At 40.8% G+C, this 26,941-nt stretch overlaps 1 protein-coding gene across 1 annotated transcript; it reads right to left on the reverse strand.

Annotated features, from left to right (window-relative positions):
• Positions 1-27: 27 nt before the first annotated feature.
• myot (myotilin) lies at positions 28-26,941 on the reverse strand (the record flags this gene model as incomplete). The annotated part of the gene is made up of 16 exons (XM_051954971.1): positions 28-2,999; positions 4,328-4,461; positions 6,451-6,616; positions 6,729-6,936; positions 7,060-7,198; positions 8,092-8,129; positions 9,431-9,532; positions 9,741-9,891; positions 11,874-12,856; positions 14,711-14,930; positions 24,547-24,727; positions 24,821-24,940; positions 25,348-25,371; positions 26,282-26,423; positions 26,551-26,613; positions 26,765-26,941. Coding segments are annotated over 16 exons (2,991 nt in total), but the record flags the coding sequence as incomplete, so codon positions are not given.

The raw sequence follows: 26,941 nt of genomic DNA on the forward strand, positions 1-26,941 counted from the left end.
ACAAAAAAAGAAACCAGGAGGCAAAGCCAATGTCGCATAGATTTTATTCCTCATTCATCCAGTGATATGTTCTTACACAACAAACAGTACTTAAGGAGAAACACACACGACTACCTGCACAATTAAAACTTCCTCTTGTGCTTCGAGCAAATCCAATCTGTGTAACTTCCGCCCAAACACATCCGTTTATATGGGAACAACAGGGGCAACATTTAAGCCAGAAAATGCAGCTTTTTTTCACCACCTGAGGTCCAGAAATACCTGTGAGTGAACTCTGGATACACAGGGTTTAAAAGCCACATTTTCACTTGGATGCAGATCCAGCTAAAAATACAAGTTTCCATTTATTTTAAACAAGCTCCAGGCTGGTAAGGACAAGCACTTCCAAGATAAGCAGGCAACTCAAGCTTCTTTTTCATAGATGTGTTTATAAAGTAAAAGCTCAGTCATGGAGAGTCTGCAGGCTGCCAAACTGATCCAAACTGACATTAATGATACAAACATGCATTTAAAGAGAGCAGTGATGGTTTTCTTTGTTTGAAGGGAAGTGTAAAACGTCTTAATCTGCACTGCAGATGTGATCAAATGTAAACATAACAGGTCTGAATGGAGCTGTGAGTGCAGACGGGTTTCGTGTTCAGTCGGGTATCAGGATGGCAGCCTGATGACATTATTATTATTATTATGGATCTCTGATTGCAGAGAGGCAACACTGATAACTAACTCCAGTTTAAATAAATAGCTTCATTCACGTACACATTACACTGTAGAAGAGCAACTTCTAAAAACACAAACGAGGCTGAATTTACCACAGCAGAGAGTCTGAGCAGGATGAGTATGAAAATGTGAGTTTCTTTTGGAGGTAAAGCAGCTTCACAGACATGAAAGAGGCAGCATGTGGAGGCGCAAATATTAATCAGGAGGGATTCAGGAAAAGCTGAAAAGGAGGAAAGACGGGCAGGTACTGGATGACAGATGTCAGGATTGAAGTGCAGTGTGACAGGCGGTGGCACTGATGGATTGTGGGTACAGTAGTTTATTTTCTAGAGCATGGAAGAGAGCAGTCCAGAGCAGGGCTCCACACTAATGTTTTACATCAACGGTTTCTCACTGTGGCTTCTGGTGTCACGGTTACATTTTATGCATTCATTTAATTATCGGTTTCTCTTACATGTTAAAAGTTTCACAGAAAATTAGTTTAGAGCAACATTTAATGCAGAAAACTCTTTTTATTTTTACCACTCCAAGCCAAGAAATACCAATGAGTGAACTCTGGACACACTGAGATAAAATCATGATTGTAAACAGAACCAAAGTTGCAGGTAAATATTTTTCATGAGGATGATCTGAGACTTCTTATTGGCTTTAGTACAGGCAGTGGTAAATTTGATTTTCATTTATGCTTCACTTTGCTGCAAACTGTGAGTTCTTGAGGCTGAATCCACTACATCCCCTTGTTTTTCATAACTTACTTGTAAATTTTATTTTCTATTTGTTTGTGTTTTAAGGGTAATTTTGTAACTATTTGCTGCTGCCTATCTTGGCTAGGACTCCTTTGCAAAAGAGGTCATTAATCTCACTGGGATTTCTCCTGGTTAAATTAAACAAAGCAAATAAAAAAGCCACTAATGTGCCACATGGAATAGGTTCCTTTGAGACATTTTAATTCAGAATGCTGAGGCTCTCACAGCAAAGCTCCCGTTCATTGGCATACTTTGGGTGCTCTCTGCAGTAAATGCAAAGCCAAGTGTTGGCCGCAGATTCAGAACTCAGTGGTGGTGGGTGATCAGTGTGCACGGAGCTTCATGCACTTCAGAGAGGAACAGTGCAACCCTGGTTGTTTAGCTGAAGCTACAATTCACAGATGTCTCCTCAACACCTCGCATTATAACTCAGTTGATGCTACTAGATGTACTGTGCACAGAGAAGCCTCTAGTGCATCAATTCAAGTTGAAATGACAGAATTAAAGAGCTAAGTTGAAACTAGGTGAGTTTGTCTACCTGTGCAGGCCACTCAGAGACACAAACAGGTCTGTTGTTGCATTAGTGTGACAGATTTTTTGCTTTGCTGTGGAGCCCTGCAAACAAAGACAGACTGCTCTCTTCCAGCACTGTGAACATCCTCTATGAACTAGTGTCCTTTCTCTGGCTCAGTCTGCTTGTACCACAGACTTAAGGTTAAGGCCTGCAAATACTAAATCCTCGTTCAAAATAAACAGCACATTTGTTCTGTCATCACTGTTCTAAGGGGAACACAGACTACAGGAGCTTGTGCTGCAGCATTAAGGTTGGCCCCTGGGACTAAACCTGGCACCGGGGCTGCCTCTGCCACCCATACCCAGGTCTATTAATACGTCGTGACCGAGGCGCAGCATTCTGGGACAGGCAGGAGAAAGTGAAGCAGAGCAGGGAGACTTAAAGGCTCATCAAACGACAAACAGACAGGCAGAGACAGAAAGGCAGAGACAGCGGTGACAAACAGCAGCAGATGGACGACATGAAGAGTCCTGAACTATGGAAACAGTTGAACAAAGTGGCTCCCAAGTGTTCTTAAAGGTAAAACGACCTTTAAAGGAGCAGTTGTGAATATCACTAAACCTCTGGAGGATGGAGGAACTTTCTGTTGACCGTGTTGTTGTCAGTTATTATATCTTCTCATACTGTAACCTCAGTCTGGCAAAGCTTATCTGCCTTTCAACCCCAGTGTTGCTGGTTTAATGAAGTCTGTTCTAAACTATTCTGAGATGTGTGCTGCGGTGCTACTGATCTGTGCTCATGGAGCCGTTTCTGCCCTGACGCTACAGCCCAGTTCTACAGTTCATAGGTGGTGTTAGTGGAGGGTGCGGGTGTTTGGGCCTACAGCTCTTCACTCTCGTACAGCGGGGCGGTGTGCTGGGCCGGACTCTCCACCGTCAGAGCAGGAACGTGGCTCAGAGACGACAGCAGCTTCAGGGTCTTGGAGCCAGGGGGCGCCGTTTTCATGGCCGGGGTCGTACGAGCTGAATGGACCGAGAAAGGAGAGTGATGAATGCAAATATTCCTGTACTGATTTAGCTTTTTGCTGTTAAATAATCTGTATGGCAAGGCAGGTTTATTTGTACAGCACGATTCATACACAGGATGCTTTACAATGGCAAAGAAATACATTGAGAAAAATGATTTAAAGGGAGACATGCATTAAAATCATCGAAATAAAACAGAAAAGTAGACATTAAGACCATGAAAGTGCATTAAAACACAAGAAATAGATTGAGCATCTAAGAGTAAGTAAATAATCTGTAGAAACTGGATAACTCTGATCACTGCACTGCAACACTCAGCTTTAATTTTTGAAAAATGACTCGGCAGCAAATCCAGAGCTGCTCTTTATCTGCTGGCCTCTTCCACAGCAGCAACAAATCTTACTGCTTGGACTCGGGCTAAAAATTCTTTTCATGCCAGGTTGTCTGAAAATAACTCTTCTGCCGTACACGCCACAGCAGCATGGCATGGCTCACTGCTGGATATGTGAGCAGCACATAGCTGGAGGAACAATGGGTCCACAGCTGTCTGTCAAAGTTTCGCCTTCATTTTTTTAAATGAATCTGGGATGGCAGTAATTTCATTTTCTCACTTATCAGCCAATAACCAGGCTGATTTCCCAGCCTTAGTGTGTAGTATAGTCAGGTAAATTAGCATTTTATAGACTTTTTGTAGGGTCTAAATCCTTAATATTTAAACTGCCTAGATACATTCATAAAAATCATTTCAGGGGTGAAGATCCTAACATGTTTTTTTAATATGTAAACATGTTAGCTTAATTCAGAACACCAGTAGTACCAGCGTTCTTATCTGCTTATCAGCCACCTCCTCCTGTAAAACCTCCTCCTCCTGAGGTCTTGTTCAGCTACAGCGCCTCAGTTCTGCTTCTGATAAAGTGGTCTGAACTTTCAGGTTTCCTACTCAGGTGAGCAGTGCTGCTCATGTGGAACGAGGACGTCTCCACAGAGCAGATGGTGTGTTACGTGATCGAGCAGAAACCTAATAGCGGTGCTGTACTTCCCTGGATGGACTCTACAGTTATCGCTCCGACTCGGTGATTGTTCCTCAGTGATCTTAGCCCAGCAGCTCGGTGCGTTGTACATTCATCAAGTTTCCGCTCGATCACATAACAGCATTTGTCTGGCGTGTTCCAGTGAGCAGAGCGTTACTGATGGTGGCACTGAGCACACAGCATTGCCCATCTGCTGTTTGATTTTATGGCCTTGGCTTCTATGGCAACTACCAGACTATCTCATGCAGCGGACGGCTTTACAGCGTATTTGCATAGAAAGACGAGCACGCTTACTGCCGACATCCAGCCTGGCGTTGCATGTGGACATGCCGGCTTCATTAATGGCAGAGAGAGTGTACCAGCCGGCATCGGACTTCATCAGCCTCTCTATCAACAAGCACTGCCGGCCGGAGCCGTCCTGGTACAGACTGTGGAGAAACAATGAGAGTTAGACCAAAGAGGTCAAAGCATCCTGGTGCAGGCTGAAGATTTCAATTGAAATTATTTAACGCAACGCAGTATAATTTTGCATGGAAGTGCATTTGGTATGGGTATTTGGTAAATTGTTTCCAGCAGCAGCAGTTGTAATCAGACCAGCCTTTGGAAATAACCCCCTTAATTCACAAACATACTTTCAATAACACTAAAACTCACTGTGCGTATCACTTGTTTTAGCCAACGACACCTACACTGGCTTGTTTCTTGTTTTCATGTAGTATTAATCACAAATATCACTTTGTAAGGTGGCAAAATACACTTTAAAGGAGGCAAAAAATAACTGCAAATATACAAATCGTGCAGCAGCAATGGTCCAGCAAATCAAGCTCTAAAGTCGTGGCCACATACATGCCATAGAAGGTTTGCCAGCCAGTAGATAACTTTGTCATTTGGTTGTGGACAGGTTGTGTACAGCGGAGTTTAAGTTTAAATTCCAACCACTAAAAAAAGATGATAATGGAGAGACTGAATCAAACAGGTAAATTCTATGTAATCACTGATTAAAAGTGCTTTAAGACCAACCAGGAGACTTCTGTAGCCACTTTAGGAGCTCATGCTTTAGACCAGAAATGTCAAACATGCGGCCTGCGGGCCAAAACTGACCCACCAGAAGGTCCAATCCGGCCATTCGTAAAGCGCAGAAATTACAGAGAAGACATTTACTGCAAATTGTAAATTTGTAAAACTATAAACTTAAAATTATTTTGAGACCGTGACAAGTTGGTTTCATCATAAAGTAAAATACTGGATTGTTTGTTGTTTTATATCATTTTGTGTCTCATTTTTGTAATATTTTGTCAAGCTTTTGCAGTTTTTTGTATTCTTTTGTCTGACTTTTGTCGTTTGTCTCATGTTTTTGTCGTTTTGTTTCTTGTTTTTGTTGTTTTGTGTTTCCTTTTTGTCTCGCTTGTGTTGTCTATTTTTTGTCACTTTGTAACTTTTTGTCTCTTTTTCGTTTTGTGTCGCGTTGTTAAAAACTGGTTATTTATATGCTATTATGTCGTGATTTTTCTGTTGTGTTTTCTTGCTTTTGTCATTTTTTTCTCGCTTGTGTCATTTTATCCATTTTTTTGTTGCTTTGTAACTTTTTGTCTAATTTTTTGTCTCTTTTTTTCTTTTGTTTCATGTTGTTAAAAATTTAGAGCTGTGGTTATTTTTATGCTATTATGCTGTGACTTTCCTGGTCCGCCCCACTTCAGATCAAACTGGATATATGTGGCCCCTGACCTAAGATGAGTCTGACACCTCTGCTCTGGACGGTTGTGTCGCTACCAGAGAAGCACATCTTTAACCCTTTAAGCTTCAGTGTACCGCCGGCGGTACACCTACTAATTTGCATAGGAATTTCAAGAATGTCCGACGGGTGCAAACGCGATTATACAAACACTATACACCGATGGAAAGCTTAGATTCTCATGAATCCGCCGGTATAAACCACTTTCAGAAGCGATTACCACAGCGGGTGAGAAAAACACATTTGTCCGACAAAAACAAATATTCATCCATCCGTTCTCTATACACGGCTTCAAAGCACACAGCGCGACTCACATTTCCGGGTTTATTATTACACACAAAAAAAAGATTCCACAAAAAACGGCCATAATCCAACCTTTTACATCAGATGACACAAGCCAGTAAACTATTTTGTCCAAAACATGTCCTGAAGTCGGTATAAAATCCCCGAATCGGTCGTTTTCAAGGAAATGCACCTCCCGATGCGCGTCCAATATTCCCCGTATTTTTCGTAATTTTTTTTATTTAAAAATAGAATATTAGCGATTTTTTGTACTGAAAACGGCTGGAATTGACTGAAGCTTAAAGGGTTAACAGGCTGCTTGGATCCCCAAAAAAAGGAATTACTCTTCTCAAGTGAATGTGAATATTGTTCAACAACAGGACAAGACCGTAGGTTGATTCACCTCATTCTGTTGGGGTCAATGCGCAGCATATCTTTATCTTTCTTCCAGAAAAGCTGCGGCGGAGGAGAAGCATCCACTTTACACTCTAACCTAACAGTGTCGCCCTCTAGAGCTCTGGAGTTCAACATCTTCTGGACGAAGGTGGGAGGACGAAGAACTTCCTGAGCTGCAGAGAAGAGGAAGACGTTACAGAGCAAAGTGGATTTAATTCTATCTCACGCTGTTGTAGATGAACTAAATTAATCTCCATTATTATTACACTGCACTAACATTTTTACCTAATACATCGAGCCTCATGGTGAATCTGCTCTCCCCGGCTCGGTTTCTGGCCACACACTCGTAAACGCCCGCATGATGCACTGTGACGATCTCTATGATGAATGAGTGCATCCCTTTTTCACACACCAGCATCTTGTGGTAGTCGTCTGGACGGATGGCTTTACCGTCCAGGTACCAGCACAGGTCTGGTGTCGGGAGGCCTCCAACCTGAATCGATAACAAGTTGTCATTTTTTGCCCCTTTATTCATTTTCCCATGTCCACTCCAACTTCATGAAGGAGCCCTGATCTTGCAGTGATACAGACTTAGCTTAATGTCTGTCAGGTTCACCTTGAAGTCGATCCTACAGAAGCGTCCCTCCTCTACTGTGAGGTCTGAGGGGATCTGCAGAAAGCGAGGAGCGTAACATTTCTCCTGGATAGCTGATCCCTCATTACCCCTCTCGTCTGTCCCTGAGTGGCGCCTCCCCCTGCAGAAAAACATGATTTATTTATAACCTCATTCTATCTCACTTTCACTTGCTGAATTTTACAGTCCACTAGTGAACAAACACAGGCAGCCATATTAACACCGATATCTGTTCCGCTTCTGTCCTTGATAGCATGGATACCGCCTGAGAGATTCTCTAGTGATAGGCAGCTGGAGTTATAAGACACTCCCGAGATGTAGGAATATTTATGGCCCCACAGGCTGTACAGTGTAAGTCAATACAAGCTATAAATATGAACAGATACATCTCTAGAAAATTTCCAATGTATAAAATCAAACATTATAACCATTATGATGATAATAAAGTGTTGCAATATTTTTAAGTGCTTGCTTGGGTTCCTATTTCAAACGTGATTCCTGACTGAGTCATGCAGCTTTTCCTTTTAAATCTTGTTTCTTGGTGCAACAACAATCAGGACTGGAGTAAAAATATTCACTTCATGCAGCACAGTTCAAGACAGTTGAGAAACTAATGATAAATAGTTGTAATCCAGTAATTGAATCATTAATTTAGAAACATGCGAGTCTTTTTTTCACATGATATAACATTTAAACTGATAAATTTTAGAACTTAAATATTAAATGAGTATTTAGGTGGCTGCTTCTGGGATGGAACCTGCAAACTGTTGCATGAAGCTCAGTTATGTGCACTCAAATGGACAGAAACAAAAAACGTCAATTATTTCTGACTATGAGGGGAAAACTTACTGATCCTGATTGTTTTTTTATCTGCATTTCATCCACAGGACAGATGTATTTTTATACATATATAGACAGTGTAAACAGTGTCGCTGAATCTCAAGCGGAAACTTCACATTCAAGGTTCTAATGATAGCCTGAGTTAGTAATTACTGATGTATAAATGGTATTTACCATAGTCCACCTGTGTGTCTTCCTTCTGGTGATTCTGGCTGTAACAGAAAGCAGATCAGCATAAAGAGATGTAATCAGAGGTTGGGAGTGTGTATATTCTGACACAATCGTCCTGTTGTCACCAGTGAAAGGGGCTCGTTCCCGGAAAAGCAGGCCAGAAATAGCCGCTGACAAACCTTGTTGGTTTGACAGGATGGTGTGTGTGTGTGTGTGTGTGTGTGTGTGTGTGTGTGTGTGTGTGTGTGTGTGTGTGTGTGTGTGTGTGTGTGTGTGTGTGTGTGTGTGAGAGAGAGAGAATAGATGGTGCAAAGCCCTGTGTGCGACAGAGGATTTTTGACAGAACAATCCTTCACAAACACACACAGACACACAGTGGTCAGAATGACAGCATGAGGCAGCTCACTGCTGATTACACTGCCAGGTTTTTTCAGCTTTGGGCCTGGGAGCCCATCAGGAGGCCCTGAGAGGGAAACCGGCTCCCCGTGCAGCCATTCAAACCCAAATGACTGCATGAATGTGTGCTCTTTTTGCCTAATAGCAAAATGAAAGCTAATGGGTTCTGGAGCAAAGCCAACATGAACGTCAGCACTGCAGCACACATCAGTAGAACCTGAAACACACTGTTGGGATTGAAGGATGTTTGGAAAAAGGGTTGTACCATCCTAAATCATCAAGGGCGTTTTGTTAGACCATCTCTGACTCACTTGAAGCTGTTCACTTAATGAGTCAAAAAGAAGACTACAGATATTCTTAGTAATATCTGCAGAGGTATTTTCAAACTCCAAGAACTGTTCTACATGGATTAGGACATTTTAGAGACATTTTAGGTTTTTTTGTGATAGAACTTGTCAAACCTGCTCAATACAACTTTGAAAGTTCAACAAAACAAACTTTTTCCTTTCATTTTTGTGACAAAGTATTTCATTTTCAAAAGTATTTTACATTGATTCAGAAAGGATCATTAGTTGACTTTTGCAGCTTCAACTTTTTTGTTCGAGTGGTCAAAGATATTTCAACTCACTCATAATCAGAGCTTACTTCCTCTCCAGTATTCCAGGTTGTGAAGCAATGGCATGATGAGAAATAACAGTGAAAATTTCAAGCTTTTATATTTAATAGTTCATGAGATATTGTCGTTCACTACAGGATCAAACGTACCTGCCGGACAGTTTAAAAAAAAGATTATCGTGGACAGTATTTTCTTTATGAATATCCATAGTTAATTCTGAAAATTTTTCAGGCACATTAAGGATGGTCGAGCAGAAATTGTCCTAAAAACGGGATGATTTGAGATGGAATGACCCATAAATAAGGGCCACTAACAAAATAAATGTTGTACCTGGTCGAGTTGTGAGTCTGAAAGATTATCTTGGTCAAACATGTAGGTAGCGTTGTCTGGACCCAACAGTCTGCGAGCCATACGCTCCTCATAGGATAGTTTCTGTCAAAACGAAGCTTTATGTTGTTAAATTGTCATTGCTCCACACACACACACACACATAAAGTGTGTTACTGATTACACTACAGTGTCGTATTCTGCTCTGTACTGTAAGTGGGCTGCAGTCTGTGTGTTGTTGAGGGGATGTTGTGTGAGTGAAATGTGGGGCTTTTTTCACCTCCCTCTTTACAGGACACACAAACAAACACACCTGGTTGTTTCTCCTCCTGGCCTCCTTTGAGCGAAGCTTCTTTTCCAGATCCTGAATCAGGGCGTCTTTGGAGCCCTGGATGTCTTCATCTGTGGAGCGAGAAGAGGAAGGTCGAGGAGCCACAGACTTCTTCAGGATGGGTTTAGGAAGGCTGGAAACAGAGAACAAAAGGAAAAAGTGAAACAGAGCATGAGAAGGAAAGCACATCCAACAAAAACAGTCATTTTTTACTTGTGGAAATAAATCTTTGTCCTTACTTCCAAGTGGGAATGTGCTCAGATGCACAGCACTGACTGAAGGTTTTTGGAACCTTTCAAGTTTTTCACATTTTGTAATTTCAGATTTGTCTTCATAAAGTATTTTACAATGAAAAAATAAAAGACTGAAATATCCCATTTACAGAAGTATTCAAACCCTTCACTTCATACTTTCTTGGGAATGATCCTACAAGCCCGCCAAACCCTAATTTTGTTAGTTACTCCCATTCTTTTTAGCAGAATGGTTGAAGTAGGATGAGATTTAATGGTATACTTTTATTTTCAGGTCTCTCTGGAGATGCTCTGTTGGGTTCAGGTCTGGACTCAGTTAACTCTTTCCCATGTTTTCTTGGCTGTAGGCTTCAGTCCACTCCAGTCTAAAATCCTTACCATTCTGGATAAAATTTTCATCACAATTGCTCTACATTCTTCTGAACCCACCTTTCCCTCTCTGCTAACTAAAATGTCCATGCTTGTCACAGGGAAACATCCCCACAGCATGATGCTGCCACCACAGCGTCTGACTGTAGGGAAGGCTTTGTGTCCTCCACACATGCTGTTGGGAATTGTGACCGAATAACTAAATCTTTTTCCCCTCAGTCCAGAAGGTTCAGCTCTTCATGGTCTGAGCATCATTCATGTGCCTTTTAATAAGAAAAGGCTTCTGTCTGACCACTTTACCGTAAAGGCTGGACTGGTGAAGTGCTGCCCCAATAAGCTCTGTCATCTGGATTAGGAAAGTCGAGAGCTAATTTAAATACACCACTGAGTTCTGGTCATCTGTCTGAACAAGGCCCTTCAGACTCCTTCAATCAATTTGTAGGAGCATCGCATGGACCACTGACAGAAATAGGATGAACCAGAGCTCAGCTGTGTCAGTACAAAACACTCCCAAAGCCTGAATTTGCTTTGTAATTGTGGAGCAGTGTGTATAGAACAATAATTAATTTGATCTATTTCAAGATGACTCTGAAACAAAACAGAATGTGGAAAATTTCAAAGGGTATGAAAACTTCCTGTATGCAGGTTAACAGTGTTTAATGCTGTTTTCACTGTATATGTTGATAAATTTGCTAAATACTTCAGTTTGATATACAGTATAGTGCATGCTATGCCTTGGTGTGGCTGTCATTGTGTGGGGTTAGTTGGTTAGTTAAGGAGGCATTTTAAAGTACTAACATCTGCAGCACATTGCCACAATTATGATGTTTATCCCTAAAAGAGGAGGCCGTACTCATGTTCCCTTTCTTGGTGTTTAAATATCAGAAGCTACATGTGATGTGACAAAAACTCTGTGACTTTTCATCTGAACTGGGCTGGACTACAGGCAGTGTTTAAAAGAAGAGGACAGAAAACGAATGGATAAATGAAAAATGTAGGTCATAAAATATCTGCAGCGTGGAGAGTTATTATTAATTTAACAGTCTCAGTAACACCTGTGGAAACTTGATTCCAGGGTTTTCAAGTTTTTTTGCAAAATGATTAATCAAAGAAACTCAATTTTTTCAAATTATTCATGGCATTGTCAGTTTGTTTTACTGCACAAAAGAGATTTATGAGCTCTCTGCACTACTAGAAATGGTTTTGCTGCTTCCGTCGGGATGCAAGACTTCATAGTGTAGTGAAAAATGAGCCCACAGTGAGTAAAAATGAGACAAGAGTAAAATGCTCACAAATTTGAGTTGAACTGATAGCGTTTATTTCACTTTATGGCCCACTGTAGCTGCAGTGTGTGGTGCTGAACTGTGCAGCATTATGCACAGAGGTGTTTCTGTTTTTTGGTCTACTCTCACTGACATAAATGGGGTGGACAAAATAACAGAAGCAGCAGTCAGCCTGTACTTATCTGTAATGTTCACGCACAATGTATACTCACATGCTTGGCGTCCCTTTATAGCTGGCGGGCAGAGAGACCACAGCTGGTGGGACCCTGTTCTGACTGTTGGGAGTGTTTGGTTGGGGGAGAGAGGGGGAGGAGGAGGGAGGAGAGAGAGGGGAGTGAGGGAGGGAGGGGGACACTGGGAGAGGCTGGTGAGGGAGGGAGGATGGAGAGGAAGAGGCCCTCATGGGGAGGAGAGGGCTGGAGGGTGCCAGTGGGGAGCGGGATGGGGAGGGATGGGGAAGGCTGGAGTTGGGAGACAGTTTGGAGGAGAGAGGGGAGAAGGGGGACTGGGAGGGCAGGACTGAGCAGAGGTAGGCAGCAGAGGCCGACAGGGAGTCCTGGTTAGCCGGCAAGGTGGCGCTGCCCAGACCTGTGGCACTGGGGTTGCTGGGGGTGAGGGTGATGGTGGAGCGCATGGTGGTGCGAGGGAGGGTGGATGAGGAGGCTGGGAAGGGTGAGGAGGAGGAGGAGGCAGAAGGGCTGAGTAAAGGGGTGGCGGTGGGAAGAGGAGGTGCAGTGGAGGATGCAGGGGTAGTAATAGGAGAGCTGAGGCTGGAGGAGGATGGGGAGGACTTCCCTGTTCCGTTGGCCTGAGTCTGGATCTGCGTCTGGGACACCGACTGGGTTTGATTCTGACCGAGACTCAGTGACTGAAACTGGGACTGAGTCTGAGACACAGACTTGGACACGGACTGAGTTTGACAGAATGACTGACTGTGTGCCGACACCGATTTATTTTGAATCTGTGTCTCCACAACATTCTGACTACTCTGGGCACTGCTCAGGTTCTGTTGGGAGTTGTTCTGGTTCTCCTGGGCCTCCCTCAGCACACTTTCATAGCTGGGTGCCTGGAAGGCCGGCTGCGACTGAATAAAATGCCTTGGTCGCTCATAGTTGAAGGCACTGGGAGGGAAAGCGCTGGGAGTGAAGCTGGGGAGGTCCGACAGGTTCATGTTGTTGCCTCCTGACTGGGAGGACTGGAAGACAGAGGACACTCCAATTCACAAAAACTGAAGGAGCTGGCATTATGCAATTGGTGATGTAGTGAAAAAGACATTTAGAAACGTTCACACATTTCCATTTGCTGGGGATGATGCTAATTAAGATGTTTATGGAAAACCTATTGCCACTTACAGTAAATGTTTAAAACAAACAGCTTTATGCTAGGGGAACAAAAGTTTACACACACTTGTAAAGACCACGTACATCACGGCAGTCTTGCGTTTCCAATGGCTTCTGTAACTCAGATTTTTCTAAGATGGAATCATTGAAACCCATGCTTCTTTGTCACAAAAACAATGACGCGTTTAGTTTCTTTCATAGATATATCATAGCTCTTCTGGAAAAATGACAACATGTGCTGGGTCAAAAACACACACAGTAATGTAATATTACAGTACATTATAAATAGTATAGTTTATTTAACGTCCTTTGGCCATTTCCACCTCAACCAGGCATTTTGTTAGCTGTCCATAAGCTTCTAGTTGTATCTTTGACCACTTCTCTGCAGAACTATGCAAGTTCACCTAAAGTTGTTGGCTTTCTGACCCAATCAGGAAGTTCCTGATGGGGATGGGATGTAAGTCAGGACTTTGGTGAAATCAGTATAAAACCTTAATTCTAGCCTGATTTATCCAATCCTTTATCATTTTTGATGTGTTTGGGGTCACTATCTTGTTAGGAGATCCAATGTTCTGGCTGATGATTTAAGGTTTTCCTGAAGAATGTGGAGATGATCTTCCTCCTTTATTATTTCATTTACTTTGTGTAAAGCATCGAGACAAGCCCAGAGCATAATACTGCCACTACCATGCTTGACGCCAGGTTTGGTGTTTTTGGGGTTTAAAGATCTCCCCTTCTTTCATCCAAACATATTACTTGTCAATGTGTCCAAAAAGCTAAACTTTTGTTTCATTTGACCACAGAAATTCCCTCAGACTTAAACACAGCTGTTTACACAGATGATTTTGGGATCTGTAGCAGCTTTGAAATGACACCAAGTGACTTTTGTGACTTATTCAAGTCAGTGATTTGCTTTTTCAGATCTGTACTGTGTTCCTTACACTGTCCCAATGTAGCATTTGTGGCTGAGTCTGATGAGTGTATCAAAACAGTGTATTCATAGCCACTTTTAATAACTTAATTCCCTTTAATTTTTATACTTCCATCCCCTGAAATGTGTATATACTGTATATTGAAGTTTTTTTTCCCCCCACTTAGCACCCTATTGATCTTAGATTAGAATTGTTTTATATTTGAACATTTACTGTTAAGGTTACTAACTTGCCTTTTTTGTTATTTTGTGTTGTATGTAAGCTGCTGAACACTTCAATTTCCTTAGGATTAATAAAGTATCTATCTATCTATTTAAATCAGCTAAAGGAGTCACCAGCTGTAATCACTGATGAGAAGTTAAAAGGCTGTGCCACTAAGAAAACAGACTGACACAATTTTCTACATCACCAAAACTAATAATTCAAGCTGTTTATATTTTTGGCCCAGCAAATTGTGTAATATTTTCAGAAGACATACAATAAATCTAGAAAAGAATCATAATGCCAGCATGGTATTTTGAGACAAAGTCATTGGAAACTCAAGACTGCAGTCGTGGTCTTTACACACGAGTATGTAAACTTTTGTTGACAGCTGTAGGTACAACATGATAAATGTGACAGACAGATAGATATTGCCTTACATACAGTATTTCTATATAAACATATTCATCAATTGATGCTGAACTTGACATATAAACACAAAGTAGTTAAGTATGCAGCTATTAACTACAGTAAAAACTTTCCACAGAGTCCTGAAGTGTTGACAAACGTTCTTACTGTGAAAGTGAGCCTGCTTGGGGTGAACAGCTTGGTTGTCTGGGCTTTCTCTTTGACTTGTTCTGGAGGTAGCGGTGAGGGTGGAGGTGGAGGGCTGGGCGTACAGGCTTGGACAATGACCTCCGGTGACCTTTGCCCCTCTGAGCTGAAGGCACTCTCCTCCTCGCTGCGACCAAATGGTTCTTCAGAGGAGTGATTGGCCGGCTGACGCTCTGGGAAACTGTCAGGTAAAGGCAAGCACAGATTTAAAATGTAGTCATACAAATTATTTTGGAGGCAGAAGAAAGCAGATTTAAAATGACTAATAGATGAGTCACAGAAATCATTAAACTGAAAATCACCAACATAGTTCCTGAAGCTGAAGAGATGCTGAGCTGATCTCAAAGCAGTTCAGAGTGTCAGCTCTGCCTACAAGTAATACCGAGAGGCAAAGAGCCTCGTATGCACATTAAACTAGTTCTATGTCTGTATAGATTCTCAGTCATCCAGGTCATAGTAATCCTAAGTGTTCTAGTAGCCTGCAAGTGGACTCATTTTTGGTTCTTGTTCTCATCCAAGAGACACGTGAAAATACAAGCCTCTTGAGTGAGAGGTGAAACATCTGCAACAACAAAAAAAAAAGAGTCCCGTTTCCTTCTACCAGAGAAGTAATCTTCTAGACATATTCAAAGTTTCTTGTCCATACATAATTACATAATAGTCGTTGACCAGGGTTTCTGCAGAAATCAGCCAATCATGCTTTTTAATGCCATTTTAATGCTATACTGTAAACATTTTAATGCCAACAAATTACATAGGTGTGTTTTTTTGTAAAAGATGATTTTTATGTGAAAACCATCCCTACATTTTACTATTTTTAAATCCCCTGACCACCCACGGGCTGCAGTCACTCTCTGAATTCCACGTTTTCTAGCCATTTTTGCTGGAATTTGCATTTCCCCATATTTCTGTTAGTATTGACAATTTGACACACACAATTCTCTGATATGCTTGTTTACTGGTTAAAATATGTTTACTGTATATATATATATATATATATATATATATATACACACACACATATATATTAAATATTACGAAAGATCTGCATTTAAAGACTTGAAAAGAAACTTTGGTTTTGCCTGTTTTTTTCTCTTTAAATGTTATAACTTTCACCTTACTATGTGAGGTGCCCTATGATGACATGTTGTAAATTGGCACAGCGTGATTTTCCTTTAGTGCCAAAAACTCCTCTGTGCAGGAAAAAACATGGAGTAGGTATAGAGCTACAGCAAATTGAAATGTACAGGGCTGGCTACCTACCTGAGCTATAGCAGCAAACCCAGTGTTGTGACGCCAACCTGAGTCCAAAAATATTAATAGCACTGTTTTCTAAAGCAGTTATTGTAACTCATGTAGGACTGCAAACAGAGTTAAGAGTGGGGGAGGACTAAAACATGATTTCAGGTAATTTAGTTTAATAAATTTAAGTTAGACAGATTGTGTAGAACTCTGAACAACACCACTTCCTGTTCAGCATACAAAATGCTCACTGTATTTCTCTGTGGATGCCATGTTTGTGTCACTCTCATTCAACGCCATTTCTGGACCAGCTGATGTCCATAAGGTTGGTCACCACAATTTAATGTAATTTCAGTAGAACTTCGTGGCCAGCTCAGCTCACTATTAAGATCCATGTGACGACTTTCGAACAAAAATCAAAATATCCCTAAATGTAAATTATACGGATTGTTTCAACATGAATGCCATCGTACCACTGGATCTGTCTGATGAGAGAACCACATATCATTTCAGCCCACTCAGTATTTCTCTTCCTGCAGTACCAGGCATGGCTGGTCCTCTACTTTTCTACGAGGAAAGAATGTTGTTCCCATGACTACCACGTAGTCTGGGCCCGGCAGCAGCATAATAACAATAGCAGGCTCTCTCTACGCTCTCTCACAATGCTTCTCTGCATTTCTGGTCTCCTGAGGGCACAAACAGTTTTGGCCGGGACAGCATCAGCTGACGAGCAGTCTGAAAGAGTCTGAAATTCCAACCCTGGATCTGGATCAAAAACCACGTTGTTTGATGATGATATACTGGCACTGCTTGCACTTGTTTGTGGTCTTTATGGATAGTTCAGCACCATTTGTATAGGGCCAGTTCACACCATAATTCATCTCAGGCACTTTACAAACTAATGTCAAGGCCTTTCAGTGTTATAGTATAGGAAGAAATCCAAACATTACCCTCAAGCAAGCACTAAGAGTTCATAAAATTTATTTCGATCTGTTACCTCACAGTTCACAAGTAACAAGCAAACTACTTCATAAGTGAACACAATGTGGTTTAACTGGTTCTTCCTTGACCCAAGGTCTACTTTTTTACCACGACTTAGTTTTGCTCAGTATACATACAGGGTGTCCCAAAAAATGTATACACCTTTTAGCAGCTGATAACTAACTAACCTCACACCACTAGACTTCTTTTTATGGGGATACCTAAAAGACAAAGTCTACGCAATGAGACCTGCAACAGTCACTGAATTGAGAGCAACCACTGAACGTGAATGCACACAAATACCAAGGGAAGTGTTTCATGATGTGTGCTATTCCATCGCTTCGCGTTGTCGGCAGTGTCTGGACCAGAACGGACATCAGTTTGAGAACAGGAGGTGACAAAAGAATATAATGATGTTTGTAAATTCTTTTACATGTTGAAAATTAAACGAATTATAATATACACCTCGTTTACAATTATTTAAAGTGTGTATACATTTTTTTGGGACACCCTGTGTGTATATATATATATATATATATATATATATATATATGTTTATATCTCAGTAATTCACAAAAAATCTTCCATGTAGGACAGTCAAACCTACAAAGGATTTTAGAGGCAGACAGTACTAATTAATTAAAAAAAAAAAATCAGTATTATGTACTAGCAACCGATTAAGCAATACCTAAAACTAATTTCTCATTACTGTATCTGCAATACGACAATACTGGTGGATATTAACCTTGATGACATGCTGTTCATGCTTTCAAGCCAACATTTTCCATTTTCAAAACTACTGGTTGTGTTAATCTTGTCATAATTACTGAGAATGGAACAAATGCTGAAAGCGTAACAGAGTACAAGTGGAATTGCTCAATTCAGATTGCTGAGAATGCGATTTTAAATATCCTGTGATCAAACTGGTGAACTAATTAAGACAAAAAATTGTTTATATTCCAGGAATAAATCACGTCCCGCTGCACTGCAGGAAGACGCTTATTGAGGCTGTATTTCCATCACTACTGGACTATGGTGACATTTTATACACACATAATATTGAAGCATTTGATTTTTGTCAAGCCAGAAGGAGCTACTAATAACATTATCAGTGACTCTGTTTGACTAACAGATCCAGTAACCCACAGTGAGCTAGCATGCACACAATGCTGTTAGTGTTACAACTGAACATAAGTGAATACAATACAGCAGAGAGTGTTTTTTACAAGGACGACTGTAATAACAATTATTAGCAATCAAGAATATCAATATTAGACATTTAAGGCTATGGCCAAAGAGAAAAAAACACATTATTTTGACTAGCTGGAGTCAAGATTTAAGTAGAAATTGTAATTGTGCATTTCAGTTCCATTTGAAAAAATTGATGATGTAATTTTTGCCCCCAGTCTACCAAATAAGCGCCTTCCCTCATGTGGGGAGAATATGATTTTCAGGTCAGGGGATCATGCACAGCGCTTCATTTATAATGTTATGCAATCACACATTTTTCCTTTATCAACACATTTTAGCTCATGTAATTTGGCTGGGACATTTAACCTTTTTGCAGTTTTTATGACATTTTAAAATCAACAATTTTGCCTTTTTTGGGACTGATCTAATTTGCAATAACGTATGAAAATCACCAATATGACAATCAACGTTTCGAGTAGCATGAACTTCGACACAAATTATTACAAGGCCTTTGTTTGAAATGTAGACATGTAACCAATTAGACTGTACTGTGGGCTGGACAATCTAAGGACTACAACTAGAAAGGCAGCTGCATTGGAGTCCAAACACGACTTTGAATAAATATATTTGATTGAGAAAATAAATTGTGTTTCTGGAAATCCATCAAGTCCGTAACTATTTGACCCCAATAATGCATCGGTTATGTACGTTATTTGTTACACCTGTCACCGACGAGTCAATATGAGTGAATCTATGTAAACACAAACCAAGGTGATGAACCTAAAAGCTCAAAGTCATGTCAACAGTTTGTCAGTTCATCTAATTCTATACTGGTCTGTAAATCTTTCTAAAGGTCAGCAGTGACTCTGTTGAGTCTAACTCTACAGCTGACTTAACAGTAAATATATGATATTATATATGTGAGGTATTAGTTTGCCAGAATGTGTGTTCAAGTCTACTGAATTGGTGTGTAGCTCAAAACGAGTTGTAGGTTTGGTGCTTCAAATGCTACTGTGTGAAAGCAAACGTGTGTGTGTGTGTGTGTGTGTGTGTGTGTGTGTGTGTGTGTGTGTGTGTGTGTGTGTGTGTGTGTGTGTGTGTGTGTGTGTGTGACTGATGATCCTGTGATCGCATATGTGTGTGAGTTAGTATGTGTGTGAGTTAGTATGTGTGTCTGTGTTTGTGTGATTAACTGGGCAAAGCTATATTAGTCTTGGTATTCGGACATCGGCTGGCAGGTGCAGACGCTGTACTGGTGACCCAACCCTTTTAACACACACATACACACACACACACACACACAACCTGCATGGCATTGTGGGTAGGAGCATGCCAAGCTCTAAGTCCTCAGTATGACCGACAACAACACAGGGGGACAACAATACGAATGTTCAACAGAATAGGGCACATTTGCAAAAAAAACAAAAAAAAAAAATTCAACTACATTACAAATTGACATGAAATACATCCTGCACACTGTGGGGACTTGAAAGGCACCATTTTTATTCTAATTTTCATTGAAGATGAGCATCATTTACTTAATTTATTCATTCATTTGTTCATTCATTAGACTAGCAACCAAAGCAGAATTCATTCTAATAAAAGCTGGATAAATTAAAACATCTCACCACTGTTTTTTAACTTCTATACATTACTATTGATCAACCCAACAAGATTACATAATCTGACAACAGTTCAAGTCAGCTTAAACTAGTGCAACGTACTGCATTTTGATGACAGACAGAGACAGGGGAGAAGGAGCAGGTAAACAAAAAATTCTCTCTTATAACTGCCGAGATGCCATGCAAAACTGCTTTTGTTTTTTTAACCTTTAAAAGCACTCTTTATCCAACCATAATAAGCAGGTTGTGTAATTATTATTGCAGTGAAAAAGTGCAAACCACTAGATACATCTGGCACTACAGATAATCACACCTCCTCCTCATGAAACAATCAAATGGACAACATAATCAGATAAACTTGAAGTTGCCCGGAGACCCTCAACGTGACCTTAGACGCCAGACTGCTGCCAGTTCTGTCTGAGCAACTGTTGTTGTGTGCAGCGCTGAGGAAAGGGGGGTTTCTGAAGGACACAGATGCCATGTTTGCTCTTCACATTACAGATGAGATCATAGCCCCGGACGCTGGAGTGGACGGACTGATCCCAGCCAAGCATACTTCACACCATTAAACACCCACTGGATGCGAATGTGAACCCAAGTATTGAGTCAAAGTTGAGGACACGCTTGGCTAATACAAACACTCAAGAGACAAACTATTACTTTCACTGAGCAGCATCAGTGATAGGATGCTGAACTGTGGTATTTTTCATGTTGCTTTATATTTATGTGTGTTATTTGTGGTTCCATATCCAAATTTTTAGTATTAGCTGGAATACATCATGATGGTGAAGTAATTTTCTATTCTAAATGACTGCATGTGAATGAATATATCTCTAGATATAATTTGAAAATGAATACATCTACAATTAATATGCAACAAATGATCTCTTGATATTAAACAAATTAGTTCCATCTTTTTCCTAAAAGATAAGAATTTTGTGTAGCTGCTGGTGAGGAGTTAAGCTTGAAGGGCAGAGCTCACAGTGCCACTTTACACATGAGCTCATGGCAGTTTGTAAGGTAGCACTTGGCTTAAGTATGGAGTGTTACATGAAGCACAACAGCACAATAAAGCCACATATTTACGGTGAGTCCAAAAGTGGATCCTCAGGGAGCTCCAGGGGATATTCAGAGAAGCGAGAAATATGCTAATATCATATTTCACTTCATTTTTATGTGTTTGTGGGGATGTTTAGAAGCTAGCTTCCTGAGTTAGCTAAAGTTGCCGTTTCAGTGCATTATAAACGTAGCTAAGGTTTTAATAAAATATCAAAGCTAGCTTCATTATCTGAAGGCTACTTACCCCTTTAGCGTGTCTGAAACAGCACTAACCATGACACAAACCCCTAAAATAGACTAAAGTTCATTTTCCAAGCGGCTCTAAACATAGTTTGGCCTTTAAAGGAGAGCTGACATATTAAATTACCTTGATATAAACAAAGAAGCAAAATTAGCAAGTATAAAAACTAACGTAAAGCAGGATGAATCAAAAGTTTGACCCCGAATAGCGAAAGTTTCCCGGCAGGTTGTAAAGGTGTCACCGCCCCCCGGGCACAGGCAGATGGGACGTTGTCTTACCTCGGTGAACGGTTCTACACCGCCGTCCTTAAAGCCCGGTACCGGCTGAATAAAGCGAACTTTCTCCGGTCCAAACTCCGCCGAGAAGCTGCAACAGGTGACACCGCGCGTTCACGACGGCCAGTATGCTGGAAGACGTGAACGCGCAGGTCCAGCAGATAATTTTCCAGCAGCTCAGCATCGTCACCATGACGACACGACCTGGTCAACACACCGGGTCCTCTCTGATGAGTGACACTATTTCTACTCATTCTGGCTATTTCTTGCGTTAATTAGTGTTGAAAATCACTTCCAAAAGCATAATTTGTAATGAGATTAATCATCAATAAAGTTGATTGCGTTCATTCAGATTTTTAGTAGTTGCAAAGAAAAAAAAGAAAAGTAACCTGTTCTGCACTTTTTGAATTATACAACAGCGACCTCATCTGGATAGAAAGAGGTACTGCAATAGGTTGCTTTAACCTTCCTGTTGTCCTTATTTATGGGCACCAAAAAATACGGTTTCCTCGTCTGAAAAAGACCCAAAAATTCAGCCAAAAATTCCCCAAATTTCTGAAAACTTGAAAAACATTCATGAAGAAGATTCCAATAATTCCTTAAAAGTTTCCCTGAATAGTTTAATTAAAAAAAAAATCCCCCAAATTTGGCAAGACAATTCTTGTAAATATTTTCAAAAAAATCGGTAAAAATCTTCCAAAAATTCCTTAAAATATCTAAAGTGATTACATATATATCATTAAAACTTCTATTATTTTCTTGAAGAACACTGATATAAAAATCAACCAAAATCCAGAAAAATTCACTGGATTTTGGTTGATTTTTATGTGAATGTTCTTAAGAAACATTTTTAACATTTCTTTTCTCCACCAAAAACTGTTTAAAGATTTCACAAAAATGTTGAAAATGTGAACATCAAAAGTTTCACAGTGATCCCCCCGCCCCCCCCCCCCCGTCCCCGCCCACACACACACATTTTAAAACTTTTTCAAAATTTTGACCTGCAGGACGACACGAGGGTTAAGGAAACAGCCACCGGAAAGATGAGTGTGCGAATATATAACTTTTCCACCTCACCTGGAAACAAGGGGTAGAACTCCCATTCTGGAGCATAAATGCATACTACAAAGAAATAAGGCGAGGAAAGCTGTCTGCTGCTGTTGCTGTAGGACAATCTGTCCATCCACACAGCATCAGGAGCATTCATCCATTCTCTATACACCGCTTTATCCTCACTAGGGTCGCTGGAGCCTATCTCGACTGACTCAGGTGAAGGCAGGGGACACCCTGGACAGGTCGCCAGTCTGTCGCAGGGCTACATATACAGACAAACAATCACACTCACATTCACACCTACGGGCAATTTAGAGTCATCAATTAACCTCAGCATATTTTTGGACTGTGGGAGGAAGCCGGAGTGCCCGGAGAAAACCCACGCATGCACAGGGAGAGCATGCAAACTCCATGCAGAAGGATCCTAGGCTCAGTCCAAGACGTGAACCGGGGATCTTCTTGGTGCAAGGCGAAAGTGCTAACCACTACATCACTGTGCAGACCTGTATCAGGAGCAGAAGGATCCAAATGTGGCTTTGAACGTTTGCTCCATTAACCTAACACCCTCGACCTGCACGGTCTGTTTACCAAACTGAAATCCCACTTGTGTATTCACCACTTTCAGAATCAGGATGAAGTCATTTATGTTGTTGAGAAGAAATTGGAGACTAAAGATGTGACCTTCATCTACAAAAGGATAGTAAACATTGGTTGACCAAGGGGATTGAAGTTAAGGGAGACTATGCTGACAAATAATCTTTCTCCTGTGATGTTTTCTAGTGAGGCTGAGAACTTTTTGAAGGACTTTGTAATGTCAGTTGATTAAAAGACATCTGTACCATGAGTGTACAGTCACTGGTTATTCAGTACTCCTGGGTATAACTACACCATGAAGACAAAAGAACATGCCTCTGTGAAAAGATTATTGAAAAGCATGAGAAAAAAATTCAAGTTCATAACCTCTCCATAAACCTCTGCCATGAATTTAAAGGGGAACTTCGTTTTTTTTCAACCTGGGGTCTGTTTCCATATGTAATTTCATACATGTGAGTGATGGAGAAATGAATTTTTGACATAGCTCCAGTATTTAGCCAGGCAGGCAGCTTAGCAGCTCAGCTCAGTGAAAAGTATGGGGCAACTTGCGCCCCCCCCCCCCCCCCCACGTCAAAGTCCACCCTAACGTGCTTTTTTTCCTACACTGACCGGCTCAGATAGTCTCAATCAGTGTCCCACAACATACTAGAGATGAGAAGTGAACGAAAACCTCCACATTACTTGGCGATCGCTATTTGTTGTGGTCTGTATCCAAATCTCAGGACGCTAGAAAGCAAATCTCGTTCCAAAATCGCGCGATAGCTCGCGCCAAAACCGGTGTTTTGGCGCGAGCTATCGTGTGATTTCGGAACGAGATTTGCTTTCTAGCGTCCTGAGATTTGGATACAGACCACAACAAAATCCTGGAGGACAACCTGATGGAGTCTGTAAGAGAACTGCGACTGAGGGAAAGATTTGTTTTCCAGCGAGAAAATGATGCAAATCAAACAGCCAAAGCTATACAGAAATAGTTTGAAGACAATAAGGTGACTGTTCTGGAGTGGCCGAGTCAGAGCCCAGGCCTCAATCCAACTGAGAATGGACTTAAAAAGCAAAATTAGTAATATCAGACATGCCATTGGTAATCACCCTCCACATTATGATCAAACCACTCATGATCTTTGTACAAACTGACTGAGTTTTACAAAGAAATATTGGAGAAAATCAGTTGAAATTGATTCTAAAAACAAGAAGAAGAAGAAGAAGAATATATAAAGTCCCACACTGCAAGTTGACAAGATTGATTCTTTGGATTTGTTACGTCTTCATCTGTGGTTTTGAGATTTTCACAGATACACCACAGGTTTAAGGTTCAAGGTGGAAAACATAATGTCCGCTAGTTGAATTAACAGTTAATATGAACATAAACCCTGATGCCACTGTTAGATGCTTAAACAATTACACCAGAGGAGCTAAAAGGAAATAGAAAGTTTGGATTATTTGCTTAAATATTTCTTAATATTATCATCATTTTCATTATGTTTGTCTATACTAATTATTGATTGAGGTTTCTGTGCATGTGTGTCATCCTGTACTTACTCTGCAACAGGGATGCTGTCCTCTGGAGGGCTCTCAGGCCACTCAGGAGGAGGCAGGTTCACACAGTCGGGCAGCACAGGAGGAAAGTCCTCGCTGATTTTCCTGGACAATTCTTTTTCTTTCCTGATAGAAAAAGCTTCCTGCTGACGTATGACCTCCATCTCCTGCTGCTCCTCCAGGTCTGCACGGAGGAGCACAAAAAGCAAGAGGGTCAGACTCAAGTGAACTTGTAATGAATTCTTTAAAATAGTAAATAAATGAATGGACGTCCCACCGTTGTAAACGTCCAGAATGGCTGAGCAGGACACGGTGCCGAAGTGGTTAATGACGACGCATTTAAACAGACCTGAGTCTTCAGGAAAAGCCTCTGTGATCACCAGTGTGCACAGCTCCTCTGCAATGAGGGATCATGAAGACATGGCTGCATTAATGTCTACTTCTGAAAGAATAGAGCCACATCGTTAACTCAAGTGGTAAATTCAAGTTTGAGGCTTTGAATAGTTTGGGTTTCACAGATCAGAGGAGAAATCTCCCAGTTAAGAGCAACAGTTGGAAAACAAACTCTGACAGAATCCTTGGTAGAAAAAGATTTATGGAGCAGTTACCTCCTGCAGCCATTTGGAGCCGCCAGTGAGTTAAGTTCTCAACATCACTAAATTCAGACACTCCACACAATCAACTAACCAGTATTCCACAACCATGAAGAAAATAATGGGGGAAAAGAAAAAAAACACTTAAACAGCTAATCTGGGAACAGCCTTTTCTCATCTATATTTATGGCAATCAATAATCTATACTCACCCGGCACTGATGCAGAACTGGCCTCTGGAAAAACAAGGACACACAAAAGATGTAAGAGAACTAACATTTAGTATTGTGAACCAAAAATAAATATCCATATGTAAATTCATCATGTCATACATGTACATATCTACTCTACCAGTCAAAAGTTTGGACACACTGTCTCATTCAGTGTTTTTTATTCAATTATTTTGTACATTTTAAATTAATACTGAAGACATTAAATCTACAAAAGAATGGAATTATGTTGTAAACAAAAATGTTACTCTTCAGCATTAATCTACAATGTAGAAAATAATACAAATAAATAAAAAACATTGAATAAGAAGGTGTGTTCTAACTTTTGACTGGTAGTGTACATGTAAATTCATCATGCCTTGTACACTGTCTTTATTATAGCTTTACTAATCTTTATCCTTATTGTACTTGCTTCTTCCATGCCTCACATGTATCTAGTTGTAGTAAAATGTACATTTTGTTGGTGAGGGATCTATAAAGTTTCTTATCCAATCTTATCTTAAAAATGGCAGCATATGAAAAATACAATTTAGCTGCTATTAATTACTGAACAGCACAAATGATGAGATTATCTTCAGGAGGAATGTGTTTGGCTCTATATATATCTATATCAACATTTATTTCTGACACTACAGTACATTAATATTGGACTGTGCATCAGGACAGAATATTGTCTCTGATCTGACCTTGTTTCAGTCGTAAACTCTCCCCTACTGTTGGGAACAGAAATACTAATTCATTTTAGACGTACGGTTCCAAACACATTCCTCAGCTGTGAGCTTCAGGAGGGTATTTCTAGTCACAAAGTTCATCCATTATAAGCATGCATGACTTGCAAGACACTTTATTTTGTTGCTGTAACCGGAGTTTGAAGTCAGTTACTCAAGTCCAGGTCATCTGACCCCAGCACACTCACTCTTGCGCAGTATCCTGAAATCATCAGAGTCCAGGATTTGTTCGTCCTCTCGGTACCACATGACCTGCAGGGGTGGAGTTCCCCTCAGTCTGCACTCCAGCACCACCAGCTGACCGTTCACTGTGGACACATCATGGAGGCACTGGGAGAGGTGATGATGAGGATGATGAGGATGGTGCAGAAAGAGTTGAGAGGACGAGAAGAGCTAATATCAGAACAGATTCATGGGAAGATTGTGCTACAAACACATATGTACAAGTTTATTTTACCTTAACAAAAGTAGGAGCCACTCCAGTCCCTGAATACTGCTGATTGTAGATGGGACTCTGAGTCTGGACACGGAAACAAATGTCTATTTAATCTCATTATTTTGTTTATTTGCATGATGCATGTTGCACCTGCAGCACCACAGGGAATTAAAGTTCCTTTTGCCATTTTATATAACATATTTAACAATGAGAGGGAGTGATTCATTGTAATTACCGTCTGAGGGCTGACACACAGCGGCTGCACCAGGCTGGAGTGTCTCTGGGCGAGGAAGCTGGAGGAGGATGACGAGCTGGAGGAGAGGGAGGAGAGCTCTCGAGAGGAGGATGCAGAGGAAGAGGAGGAGATGGTCAGAGACATGGTGCTGGTCTTCTTCTGCACACTCTGGAGCCT

The sequence above is a fragment of the Acanthochromis polyacanthus genome, chromosome 10, assembly GCF_021347895.1.
Source record: "Acanthochromis polyacanthus isolate Apoly-LR-REF ecotype Palm Island chromosome 10, KAUST_Apoly_ChrSc, whole genome shotgun sequence".
Lineage (NCBI taxonomy): Eukaryota > Metazoa > Chordata > Actinopteri > Pomacentridae > Acanthochromis > Acanthochromis polyacanthus.